The 13,358-nt window shown below is 34.2% G+C and overlaps 1 protein-coding gene across 1 annotated transcript in view; it reads left to right on the top strand.

Moving 5' to 3' along the window:
• The window catches only part of EYS (eyes shut homolog (Drosophila)), a 2,114,515-nt gene that overhangs the window by 1,401,058 nt on the left and 700,099 nt on the right, over window positions 1–13,358 (top strand). Inside the window, exons 26-27 of the mRNA XM_025382342.1 lie at window positions 8,983–9,173; window positions 12,060–12,151. Of these exons, the coding sequence (XP_025238127.1) occupies window positions 8,983–9,173; window positions 12,060–12,151 (283 nt within the window). The remainder of the gene's footprint in view (window positions 1–8,982; window positions 9,174–12,059; window positions 12,152–13,358) is intronic.

The raw sequence follows: 13,358 nt of genomic DNA, 5'->3' as shown, positions 1-13,358 counted from the left end.
GTATTCAATGGTGTATATGTGCCACGTTTTCTTAATCTAGTCTGTCACTGATGGACATTTGGGTTGATTCCAAGTCTTTGCTATTGTGAATAGTGCCGCAATAAACATACGTGTGCATGTATCTTTATAGCAGCATGACTTATAATCCTGTGGGTATATCCCTAGTAATGGGATGAGTGAGTCAAATGGTATTTCTAGTTCTAGATCGTTGAGGAATTGCCACACTGTTTTCCACAATGGTTGAACTAGTTTACAATCCCACCAACAGTGTAAAAGTGTTCCTATTTCTCCACATCCTCTCCAGCACCTGCTGTTTCCTGACTTTTTAATGATTGCCATTCTAACTGGTGTGAGATGGTATCTCATTGTGGTTTTGATTTGTATTTCTCTGATGGCGAGTGATGATGAGCATTTTTTCATGTGTCTGTTGGCTATATGAATGTCTTCTTGTCTTCTTTTGAGAAGTGTCTGTTCATATTGTTTGCCCACTTTTTGATGGAGTTGTTTGTTTTTTTTTCTTGTATATTTGATTGAGTTCTTTGTAGATTCTGGATATTAGCCCTTTGTCAGATGAGTAGATTGCAAAAATTTTCTCCTATTCTGTAGGTTGCCTGTTCACTGTGATGGTAGTTTCTTTTGCTATGTAGAAGCTCTTTAGTTTAATTCGATCCCATTTGTCAATTTTGGCTTTTGTTGCCATTGCTTTTGGTGTTTTAGACATGAAGTCCTTGCCCATGCCTATGTCCTGAATGGTATTACCTAGGTTTTCTTCTAGGGTTTTTATGGTTTTAGGTTTAACATTTAAGTCTCTAATCCATCTCGAATTAATTTTCATATAAGGAGTAAGGAAAGGATCCAGTTTCAGCTTTCTACTTATGGTTAGCCAATTTTCCCAGCACCATTTATTAAATAGGGAATCCTTTCCCCATTTCTTGTTTTTGTCAGGTTTGTCAAAGATCAGATGGCTGTAGATGTGTGGTATTATTTCTCATATAACATAAACCTTCACATTGCCAGGAAAAAAAAATCAGAATTTCAAGAAGCATATGTAAAGCTTCTAATAAAACCTATCACATAGTAAACAAAAATGCTAATTTTCCTACTTTATCCTGCTCTGTTAGTGGGTATTAAACTAATTGGGATGACCTGAAATGGATTATGTAAAGTTGAATTTTAAGGTGAATTAGACACAATTTGTAGAACACAGAAATATAAAGTATAAAATATGCGGAGATTTTGTAATGATAAAATTCAAGCTCTTCTTTACAGAAATAACACAAAGAAACCCAAGTTATAGACAGTAACTATGGGTAATACACCATTGCTGATCTGCTTACTGTTAGAATCAAGAATCAAGATGTAATACAGGTTTCTTCATAAACAGGATAGTAACTCTTTCAATATTATATTTAAGTGTCATACATAAAGTTTTTTTTTCTCAAACTAATACTTCACTTAACAGAAAAAGTTGCAAATGTACATGAGCACCCCCCATACACATACATTATAAATTTCCATTATTATTTCTTAGATATTGTTTTCAAGAAACCTGGAGAAAGGGATCATTTTACATTTTGGTTGCAAAATGTTTTCTAACATTTATCTAATGATACATACTGCAGAGAGCAATATATAATTACTCTTTGGGCAGTTACTCATGGGTTATACTATATTGGCAATAACTACCAGATATGGGACTAAATCATGTATATCTTAAGCTACGCAATCACTACCGAGTAATTACCAAACTATCAAATTTATAGAAAATCCTAGTATTCAAATATTCTCTCATAATATTCCAACTTTCACGTTTAATCTTGTACATAGAAACACTAACTATAAGAAAGACTCAGTTCCTAAAAATTGATACAGAATTTTATGATCTGCTAACCAAAAAAAAAAAAAGAAAAATGCCCCAAGCTAACATTCCTTTATACTTTAAAAATATATGTATTTGTTTTGTTAAAAGGAATATATTATGTTAGAGTAAATGTTCATAATCTAGCTGAGAGAAATATACTCATTTGTTTTATTTTGTTCTATATATACATACATACACACATATGCTTCAGAGTTTCTATTATTCATTTCTTCTAAAATACATGTATTCTATTATTTTTCTATTCAATTAAAATCCTCTCTTTGTTGCAGTAGAGAAGGAAGGGTCATTGATTCCTGATTTTTCTCTTACACAACTTTTAAGTTGTCCTTATTCTCATGCAATGGGAGTGGCTATTAGTATGCACTGCAAACTTAAATAATTACACATTAAAAAAAAAAAAAAAAAAAAAAAAAACACTGGCAACTACCCGTCTAGCAACAACCATGTTTCAAGTAAATTTTTAAATGGTTAGACTCATCTATAAACTCAATATCAGTTTCTAGAAATAAAGGCAAGAGCTACTGCATATAAAAAGAAACAGAGGCAGGAAGTTGAAGTTGAAAGTTAATATCTTTAGCTTGGACATGTGACTGTGCATCTTAAGTCAGATATAAGCCAAGAATAATTCATGAATCTAGAGAAATACTGGAATTAGATGTTGAGGTTTTCCTCCTAACCAAATACCAGTTTTGCACATTATGAACCCCGGTCCACTGCTCTCAGTGGGAGCTGAACCTATCCTCATCTCCAGCAGACGGCTTCATTGGTCACCCAGTTCTAGCCAGTTACCTTCTAGAAAACGTTCTCTTTAACTTGAGAAAGTTCTTTCTTCCTCTTATGACAGAAGAACAGTTTTGGAAACGGAGTGACTGGCCATCACATTGGAATCATGTATAAAGCAAGTCTCATATTAAAATTCAGCCTGTGAATATCAGAGTGGAGAGACAGAAGTAATCTAGGTCTTTTATGAGAAGTCAGTAAAGCTTTTCCATAAACTTGCATCCATCTGAAAACCCACCCTATTCTTGAACTTCCTTTTATTTAAGCTATTTCATTTTTTTAATGGCTGATACTATCTGGAATTAGAATTTCTGGTTATTTGTACCAAAAGCATAAAAATTATAGGTATAATCATAATATGAATCCATACAATTCAGATAAAGTTTCTTCTATTTAGGAAGGTAAAAACTTAAGTGCAGAAATGTATTGTTTAATTCTAGATAATAAAAATATATAGAATTATAATTTTACTTTAGCCCATTATTACTGAAAATAATCTCAGTATTTATGTTTTCTTCACGAAGCTATTCTGTGCTTGCTATAATCATTATTCTCATCTGTTTAAAATTTTTGCTGAGGGAAGTGTAAAATAAAATCTGTACCTACATATTTGAATAGAAAACACCACAGATATGATTGAAAACACTATGCAAAATATCTTCCTGACTTTTTAAAATCTATATTTAACTATATAATTTTCCAAGCACATTTAAACAAAAGCAATTATATTTTCTATTAGATAGTATGTTAGTCTGTTTTGTATTGCTATCAAGAAATACCTGAGGCTGGGTAATTTACAAAAGAAAAAGGATTAATTGGTTCACGGTTCTGCAGGCTGTATCAGCATAGCACTAACATCTGCTCCGCTTCTGGTGAGGCCCTCAGGAATCATAGTGGAGGTGAAGGGGGAGGCAGGGTATCACATGGCAAAAGAGGAAATGACAGAGAGAGAGGAGGTACCAAACTCTTTTAAACAGCCATATCGCATGTGAACTCGGAGTGAGAACTCACTCGTTACTGTGAGGATGGCACCAAGCCATTCATGAAGGATCATCCCCAATGATCCAAACACCTTCCACTAGGCCCCACCTCCAACATTGGGGATTAGATTTAAATGTGAGTTTTGGAGGGCACAAACATCCAAGCTATAGTATGTGCTTTCGGATGCTTAACAGAATCATATATTGTGCTGGGTTACTGCAATAGAATGATAAACCCAACATACTCTCAAGTACTTTACAATTGAGTGCATATATGGGTTTCCATACAGATAATTAGTCACATAATGAAAAAGCCACTGAATTTTTTAAAAATTAGTCTATAAAATACATATCTTAATAATATTAAGGAGTTTTTGAGTTTGTTGTTGTCAGTTAGATGATATATTTCTTCCTAAAAGCTATAAAACAATATGAAAAGACTTCAAAATGTTGTGAAAAATGGTATTAGATAAAAATTTTAAAAATAAGCTTTATTTCTCAACATAAACCTCATCAAGGTCAACACACTTTTACAAGTAATGATACCAGCCATTTAGTCCATCTCTAAGGAAATGAGTGTCCTGGGACTTTACCCATGTCAGTGCAGCCTTTTTACATTATTAACTGAAGGAAAATAAAGATTAGTAAAAAAAAAAAAAAGTCAGAAAGAGGCAAATCAGAACTGTAAGGTAAATGCCTAATGATTTTCTATTGAAAATCTCACAAATTACCCATAATTTCATGAGAAGAATAAGCAGGAGCATTGTCATGGTGGAGTAGTACTCTCTGGTGAAGCTTTCCTGGGCATTTTTCTGCTAAAGCTTTGACTAACTTTCTTAAAACACTGTAATAATAGGGACATGTTATCCTTCTTTGGCCCTCCAGAAAGTCAAAAAGAAAAATGTCTTGAGTATCCCCCAGAAATCTTTTTTAATGACTCTATTAGTCCATTTTCATGCTACTGATAAGGTCATAACTGAGACTGGGCAGTTTACAAAAGAAAGAGTTTTATTGGACTTACAGTTCCACATGGCTGGGGAGGACTCATAATCATGGCAGAAGACAAGGAGGAGCAAGTCACATATTATGTAGATGGAAGCAGGCCAAGAGAGAGATTTTGCAGAGAAACTCTGGTTTTTAAAACCATCAGATCTTGGAAGACCCATTCATAATCACAAGAACAGCACGGGAAAGACCTGCCCCCGAATTCAATCATCTCTCACCAGGTCCCTCCTACAACATGTGGGAATTATGAGAGCTACAAGATGAGATTTGCGTGAGGACACAGAGCCAAATCTTATCATTTCACACCTGGCCCCTCCCAAAACTCATATCTTCACATTTCAGAACCAATTGTGCCTTCCCAATAGTTTCCCAAAGTCTCAACTCATTTGAGCATTAACTCAAAAGTCCACAGTCCAAAGACTCATTTGAGACAAGGCAAGTCCCTCCCCACTATGAGCCTGTAAAAGCAAAAGCAAGTTAGTTACTTCCTGGATACAATGGGGCTACAGGCATTGGGTAAATACAGCCATTCCAAATGGGGAAAATTGGCAAAAACTAAGTGGCTACAAGTCCTATGCAAGTCCGAAATCCAGCAGGGCAGTCAAATCTTAAAGCTCTAAAATGATCTCCTTTGACTCCATGTCTCATATCCAAGTCACGCTGATGCAAGAGGTGGGTTCCCATTGTCTTGGGCGGCTCCACCACTGTGGTTTTGCAGGGTACAACCTCCCTCCTGGCTGCCTTCATGGGCTGGTGTTGAGTGTCTGTGGCTTTTCCAGGTGCACAGTGCAAGCTGTCAGTGGATCTACCATTCTGAGGTCTGGAGAATGGTCGCCTTCTTACAGTTCCACTAGGCGGTGCCCCAGTAGGGACTCTGTGTTGGGGCTCCCACCCCACATTTCCCTTCTACACTGTCCTAGCAGATGTTCTCCATGAGGACCTTGCCCCTACAGCAAACTTCTGCTTGGGCATCCAGATGTTTCCATATATCTTCTGAAATCTAGGCGGGGGTTCCCAAACTTCAATTATTGACTTCTGTGAACCCGCAGGCTCAACACCACATGGAAGCTTCCAAGGCTTGGGGTTTCCACTCTCTGAAGCAACAGCTCAAGCTGTACCTTGGCCCCTTTTAGTCATGGCTGGAACACCTGGAACATAGGGCATCAAATCCCTAGACTGCACACAGCAGACGGAACCTTAGACTGGCCCACAAAACCACATTTTCCTTCTAGGCCTCGAGGCCTGTAATGAGAGGGGCTGCCATGAAGACCTCTGACATCCCTTGGAGATATTTTCCCTGTTATCTTAGGGAATTAACATTCAGCTTCTCATTACTTATGCAAAGATCAGCAGCAGGCTTTAATTTCTCCTCAGAAAGATTTCTTTTCTATCGCATTGTCAGGGCGCAAATTTTCTGAACTTTTATGCTCTGCTTTCCTTATAAAACTGAATTCCTTTAACAGCACACAATTCATCTCTTGAATGTTTTGTTTCTTAGAAATTTCTTCTGCCAGATATCCTAAATCACGTTTCTCAAGCACAAAGTTCTACAATCTCTGGGGCTGGGGAAAAATACCTCCAGTCTCTTTTCTAAAACATAACAAGAGTCACCTTTGCTCCAGTTCCCAACAAGTTCCTCATCTCCATCTTAGACTACCTCAGCCCAGATTTCATTGTCCATATTATTATCAGCATTTTGGTCAAAGCCATTCAAAAAGTCTCTAGGGAGTTCCAAACTTTCCCACATTTTCCTGTCTTCTTCTGAGCCCTCCAAACTGCTCCAAGCTCTGCCTGTTACCCAGTTCCAAAGTCGATTCCACATTTTCAGATATCTTTTTATAATCATGGTGGAAGGAAAGGAGGAGCAAGTCACATCTCACATGGATGGCAGCAGGCAGAGATAGCTTATGCAGGGCAACTCCTGTTTTTAAAATCATCATATCTCATGAGACCCATTCAATCTTGCAAGAACAGAACAGGAAAAACCCTCTCTGTGATGCAATCATTTCCCACTGGGTCCCTCCCACAACACATGGGAATTGTGGGAGCTACAAAATGAGATTTGGGTGGGGACACAGAGCCAAACCATATCAATGATGTTTGATCTTAACTGGTCCACTTTTGCTCTGACTGGACCAATTTCACCTCTTAATAGCCATTCATTTGATTGTGCTTTGTCTTCAATATCATACTAGTGGAGCCATGTTTCATCTCCTGTTACAACTCTTCAAAGACATACTTCAAGATATTATTCTTATTTGTTTAAAATTTCAATTGAAAGCTCTGTTCTTGTCTACAGCTGATCTGGGCACAACAGTTTTGACACCCACTGAGTGGAAAGTTTGCTCAACTTTAATTTTGCATTCCGAGTTGTGTAACCTGAATCAGTTGAGATGTCAATGCTGTTGACTATTGTTTTTACTGTTAATTATTGGTCCTCTTCAATTAGGGCATGAATATGATTAATTTTTACCTTGCAAATTGATATGGATGGCCAGCCACTAAGGACTTCGTCTTCAACGTAGTCTTGTCCTTTCTTAAAACAAGTTTTTCACTTGTAAACTGTGAATTTCTTTGGGGCATTGTCCACATAAATATTTGTAAAGCATCAGTGATTTTACCATTCTTCCACCCAAGCTTCATCATAAATTTGATATTTGTTCTTGCTTCAATTTTAGCAGAATTCATGTTGTTCTGATAGGGGCTACTTTTAAACAGATGTCTTATCCTTCTTAGTAACTCAAAATAGATTCTGTTCAGACATGTTATGATGAGTGAAATTCATCCATAGTTTTTAAATAATACATATTTTATGTGAACTTTTGGAAGATCCCCTGTATGTGATAGTTTTTTTTTTTTTTTTTAATCAATATTGGGTATATTCTTGTTGTAATGTTAATTTTTGAAATTATTTTATGCTCTTTCACAATTTGAACTTTAAATCAAACTGATATATGGCTTTATTCTCAATTTGTTAAAATAAATGCCAGCAATCTTTAAAACAATTTCTTAGTGTTTAAAATGTTATTGTATTATGCTTTTAACATCACCATTGAAACTCTACATGGGAAAAAAAGAATATGTCCCTATCATTTAACAACTGAAAAAATTAGAATGACAAAATTGAAAGGACATTGTTATTTTTTCAATCATTAAGCTGTCCTTCACTAATGAACTCAGTCCTTGATTAAACACACACACACACACACACACACACATATACACATCCTTTTATGTCTATGAAGTGCAAATATTTCCTGGCAGTATTTTGAACTTTCTTATTTCTAGTGAAAAAAATTAATTTGAGACTTAGCTGATTATTTCTTTAGAAATTGTTACAAGTTTGAAAACGTAGCAAAATGAGTAATTCTAAAGCTTCACTAAAAATTCAAAATAAAGACAGCACATATAGGATATAAAATTTCTTGAAGTTTTAAAGTACAGAATCAAAAATGATTATTATCCTATGATAGCAAACTAAAACTCACGTGGTTTTATAAATAATATTTTCTAGTAGTTATAAATAATACATAATTCGAAAGTTTTAAAAGAGAAAGACAGCTTGAGTTGGAGAGGTCATGAAAATAGCAAAAGAAGAAAGGAACTGGAAGAAAGGGGATATTCAAATCCATCGTTTCAGGAATCATTAGCCAAGAACAATCAATCCAGTATTTATCAAGCAAAAAAAATGATTTAATAATAACATAATGTAGTTAACAACTTATTCAAAAATAAGCTAACTTGTTTTTATTAGTCACATATTTATAAATGTAAGAAATTTAATCGTGGAATATTTTGCTCAAAGTGTCTTCATTTTTTTCTGAAAATCTACAGCTAATTAGAATATTATTCAGAAGGTGAAAAAGAGAGAGTTGTTAAGAAACTCATATAATTTAGAGTGTTAATATAAAAGTTTAACGATTTCTATGCTTCTCAGTCTCTAGCATTCCCTCATAAACCTCCCAAATCAAATTATTAACAATACTAATCATAATTTTGTATCAATATCATATATAAAGAAGAAATAAGTACATATTTAGAAAATGTGCCATTTTCTGTTAACTTATAACATAAAATCTAAGTAAAAGCAGTGTTGAAAAGTAATCATCTTGATTTCCTTGCCTTACAATGAGATTTCATCATGAAGCCATCAAATACAAAGAAATCATGACACAACTGCTATGACTATTCCAAAGGAAATAAGTGTCTGGGCTTGAAAGAGGCAGGAAAGAGTCATGTATGAGCCATTAGAGAAAACGTATCCTATGTTAATGTGAAACCTGAGTATTGAATATTTATTTCAACCTAAATTGTATTTTCTTTCTGACTCCACAGATTTCAGTTGTGTTTGCTATCATGGAGATTCCTATCTAGAATTTCAGAATGTGGTTTTAAATCCACAAAATAACATCTCCCTAGAATTTCAGACCTTCAGCTCCTATGGACTCCTGCTCTATGTCAAACAAGACTCAAATTTAGTAGATGGATTTTTTATTCAATTGTTTATTGAAAATGGTACTTTAAAGGTAAGTTATTCAGTTCACTTAATTTTTTAAAAAAATACAAAGTTGTTCTAATTATGTGCTTTATTGGTTATTTTCAAAATAAAATTTAAACTTTATATTTTATACTGATAGCCAGGATGTCTCTTCCTCTACTTTTATAATTTCTTTCTACATATATATGAACCAACAACAAAGTATTTTTTAAGCAAAAAAAAAAAAAAAAAAAAATTTCATAATAATATCAAGTAGTTAAGAACTTATTCAAAAAATAAGCTAACTGGGTTTCATTAATCACATATTTATAAACTTAAAAAATTTAATTGTCAGAGTATTTTGCTCAAAATGTCTCTAGTTTTTTCTGGAAAATATACCTAATTAGAATATCATTTAGAAGGCAAGAGATAATCATTAAGAAGCTCATATAATATACAGAGAAAAATTTACACTCGTACAGATAGATCAGTTTATAGATATTTAGATATTAATATTTCAAACAGTACATGATTTGAATTAACATTCATTGTCTTTTTTTCTACTTATTTTCAACTTTTCTTCTACTTCTTTATTGAGCAGTTTCCCAATTTCTTAATTTCCCAATGATAATAATTGTTACCGTTTTTATAACCTTAAGGGCAGGTATAGTCTGGGAACCCTTAAGGAATCCCAAGATTTGTTTAGAGGGTCCTGAAGAGAAAACCTGTTTTCATAAGTTTTCTGTTAGGCAAGGGGTGTTATTTGCCTTATTCACTTTTACTCTCATAAGTGTATAGTGGAGTTTTCCAGAGGCTACATGACATGCAATGATATCCTTGCTCTAATCGCTAATGTATCATTTTATTACGTATTTTTGTATCTTAAAAATGTCTGTTGTAATATTTAGCAGTGTAAATATTGATAGACACAACCCAGTTAACAAAAACTCCTTGGGGTTCTCAATAATTATTATGAATGCAAAGGGATTGTGGGATCAAAAAGTTTGAGATTGCTGACTTTGCACTTGGTAAGCGTTATAAAAACCTTTCAAAAGTCCAAGATTACGCAGCTAATAACATTTTGAAACCAACTTTGATTTGAAAGTGCATACTCTTTTCCCAACATCATTCTACCTTAACAAATTGTCTCATATCCCTGCTCTGAATACCTGGTTTAGGGAAGTCATCCCAATTATCATTGCAATAACTCAGCACAATAAGGTAATTAACTCATGTAATTCTAATATATGAAACATAATAACCGCATTTGGTCTACCATCTCTTTTATGATGTGATTTAAGTGTACATGTTGTGAATTTCCATGAAAGGATGAATGAGTTATACCTTATTATTTAAATAGGCAAATTCTCTTAGTTTGATTTTCTTTAAATGTCCATGTTTCTGAAGTAATATAATACATATACATGTAGTACCATGGCACTCCAGCCTGGGAGAAGGAGCCAAAAAAAAGCTAGACCTCATAGCCTTCATATATGATTATGTCCCAGGTATAATTCTGTGTGTTCTACTTTGACTGGCTTATTTGCCCACTTGTAATATTTACTTCACAATATTTATTCATTTACCAACTTAAACCACACAAAAATTTGTATTGCCCCATTTTACAAGTGAGTAGATTTTAGCACAAAACACATGTGAAGTCTCAAAACTCCTAAGTAATAGAGCTGGGATTTGAACTCTGATCATCTAACTGAAGACTAAATAACCTTAAATTTTCTTAAGATGGAGACTGACAAATTACTGCAACTAAGTAAATAACAGTAATTATTATAGACGTGTAAGTATATATCCTTTCTTTTTCGTAAAACCAAAGGGAAAGAAATGCTATACCTCTCTTCACTAATTAGTTTTATAGTTCCTAAATATCTTCATTGAACCTATTGTGAATTATTTTTTTTCTCATTTGATAGGTAAAGCAGTGGCTATCCATTAGTCTTAGTAATACATTATTTCATAAAATATTTTAACCTACAATCCTACAAGTCTCCAGTAATTCCTCCTAATGTTTCTTATTGGAGTTTTTAAAGTCAACTGACAATGAATAATCTTATAAAAGAAAGGAGTCTTTTGCAATGGCCAAATATCATAAAAAGTTAAAATATATAGCATTATCTTTATCTTTGGACTACATGTGAGAGTATTTGGGTATATCTACTTAAATACAGCTAGGGCCACATGTTATGAAACACAATGCAAGTGAGTTTCTTAACACATGTGGGTTATAGATCACTTTTAGATACAACAAAAACATTAAAATCCCTCTCTGGGAAAGAATAGACATGGTATAATCAATATACATGTAGGCACATGCTTGCTAAGAAGCTTAATAAGCCACTGTAGCACATCCATGGATTCCCTGGGGATGCTTGGTTAATCATACCTGATATAGAAAATGATTTTTCCTCTGTAGATCATAACTTAGTTGCCATTAGCAATAATTCTGCAAATGCCAGACACCCTGATATCTCCAAAAGCTTGGAATGAATGGTTAGGTTTCACATTCTTAAAGTTTCCCTTCCTGTGACATTAATATTGTCCTCTAGATTGTATTAACCACTCTTTGCCTTGCTCAATTGCTGTTATGTAAGGAAGATTCCAAGAATACTTGCTTTCTACTAGTAGAGAATGTTGCCTTTCCCAACCATGTTCCTCAGAATACTGGAAAATAATCTAGATGTGTGTGTGTACACATTTATGCATGTGTATTTGTGTCTATATAATACTCATATATTTGTGCATATTAATTATAGGACTTATTAGTTGTAAACCTTCAGTTATCACTTTTCTTTAAGTTTCAAACTTCATGTCTGTCCAAAGTGATGTAAAATATATTGATACATTATAAAGTCCAGTGCAAATATAAAGTATTAATTTCATGCTGAAAAACTGAGGACAAACTTTTTTTCCCCAACAGTACCACTTTTACTGTCCTGGTGAAGCAAAATTTAAAAGCATTAATAGTGCTATTAGAGTGGACGATGGGCAAAAGTATACACTGCTTATCAGGTAAGATAATTATTTATTTTCCACTTAATCTCATTAAGTAGCAAAGACTATTCCTCATAATATTGTCCTTGTCATTTCAAAATTGAGGTTATACTGATTAGTATTAACATGTGCATGTGTATGAATTATTATCTGTCAAGCTTTTCTATATATTCTAAAAAATGTACTGAGAAAATAATATAGGGATTGCATTATCATTATTTGTTGTTGTTGTTTTGAGATGGAGTCTCGCTCTGTCTCCCAGGCTGGAATGCAGTGGCTCGATCTCGGCTCACTGCAAGCTCCGCCTTCCAGGTTCACGCCATTCTCCTACCTCAGTCTCCTTAGTAGCTGGGACTACAGGCGCCCACCATCACACCTGGCTAATTTTTTGCATTTTTAGTAGAGACGGGGTTTCACCATTCACAGGATGGTCTGAATCTCCTGACCTCGTGATCCGCCCGCCTGGGCCTCCCAAAGTGCTGGGATTACAGGCATGAGCCACTGCCCCTGGCTGGGATTATATTACCAATGAACTCATATAAGGAGATTTACAAAAGATCCATAAAAGCCTCATATTTTTCTCATACGGCAGTTGTTAACACATAAACTTAACTAGTACTTTATTTTGATGAACAAAGTAAATTATATTCAGTGTAGAAAATGTGGCACTTCCAGAAAAGCATAAAGAAGGAAATTAAAATGGCCCACCACAATCCAGATCGAGTAATTAAGGTATATTATTAATATTTTCAAAGCTGTGTTTGAAGGTGACCCTATCCCCAAATGATCATGAACATCTGAAATAAATCAGTTTGCCAATCTGATGAGTAAACTTCTCCTTTTTCTCATTTGATTTTTAGTAAATTTTAATTTTTAATACAGATGTAATGCTTTTTTTGTTATGTGCCTTGCCTCTCTCCACCTTTTTTATTTCTTGAATGATGCTGACAACACATACCACAGCCATAAGCTGGTATGTAGATTAAATTATTTTCTGGCAATAGATTATTCAGTAAAAGGAAATATCTATTTAAAGCCAATATAAAGGGGGAAAAAAAGAGAGAGAGTCCTAAACAGAGACTGGGAAAAAAGTTAAATGAGAGGTTTTAAGGAAATTCTACCTTCTTTAGGCCACAACTACCCAAATTATATTATCTAGAATACAGATTCTTACAGATAATTGACCAAAAAATAATGTATCATCAAATAAATTGAGGAAAGCCTT

Source organism: Theropithecus gelada, chromosome 4, assembly GCF_003255815.1.
Source record: "Theropithecus gelada isolate Dixy chromosome 4, Tgel_1.0, whole genome shotgun sequence".
Taxonomy (NCBI): domain Eukaryota; kingdom Metazoa; phylum Chordata; class Mammalia; order Primates; family Cercopithecidae; genus Theropithecus; species Theropithecus gelada.
Note: the sequence above shows the minus strand (reverse complement) of the source record. Positions and strands in the feature narration are given on the sequence as shown.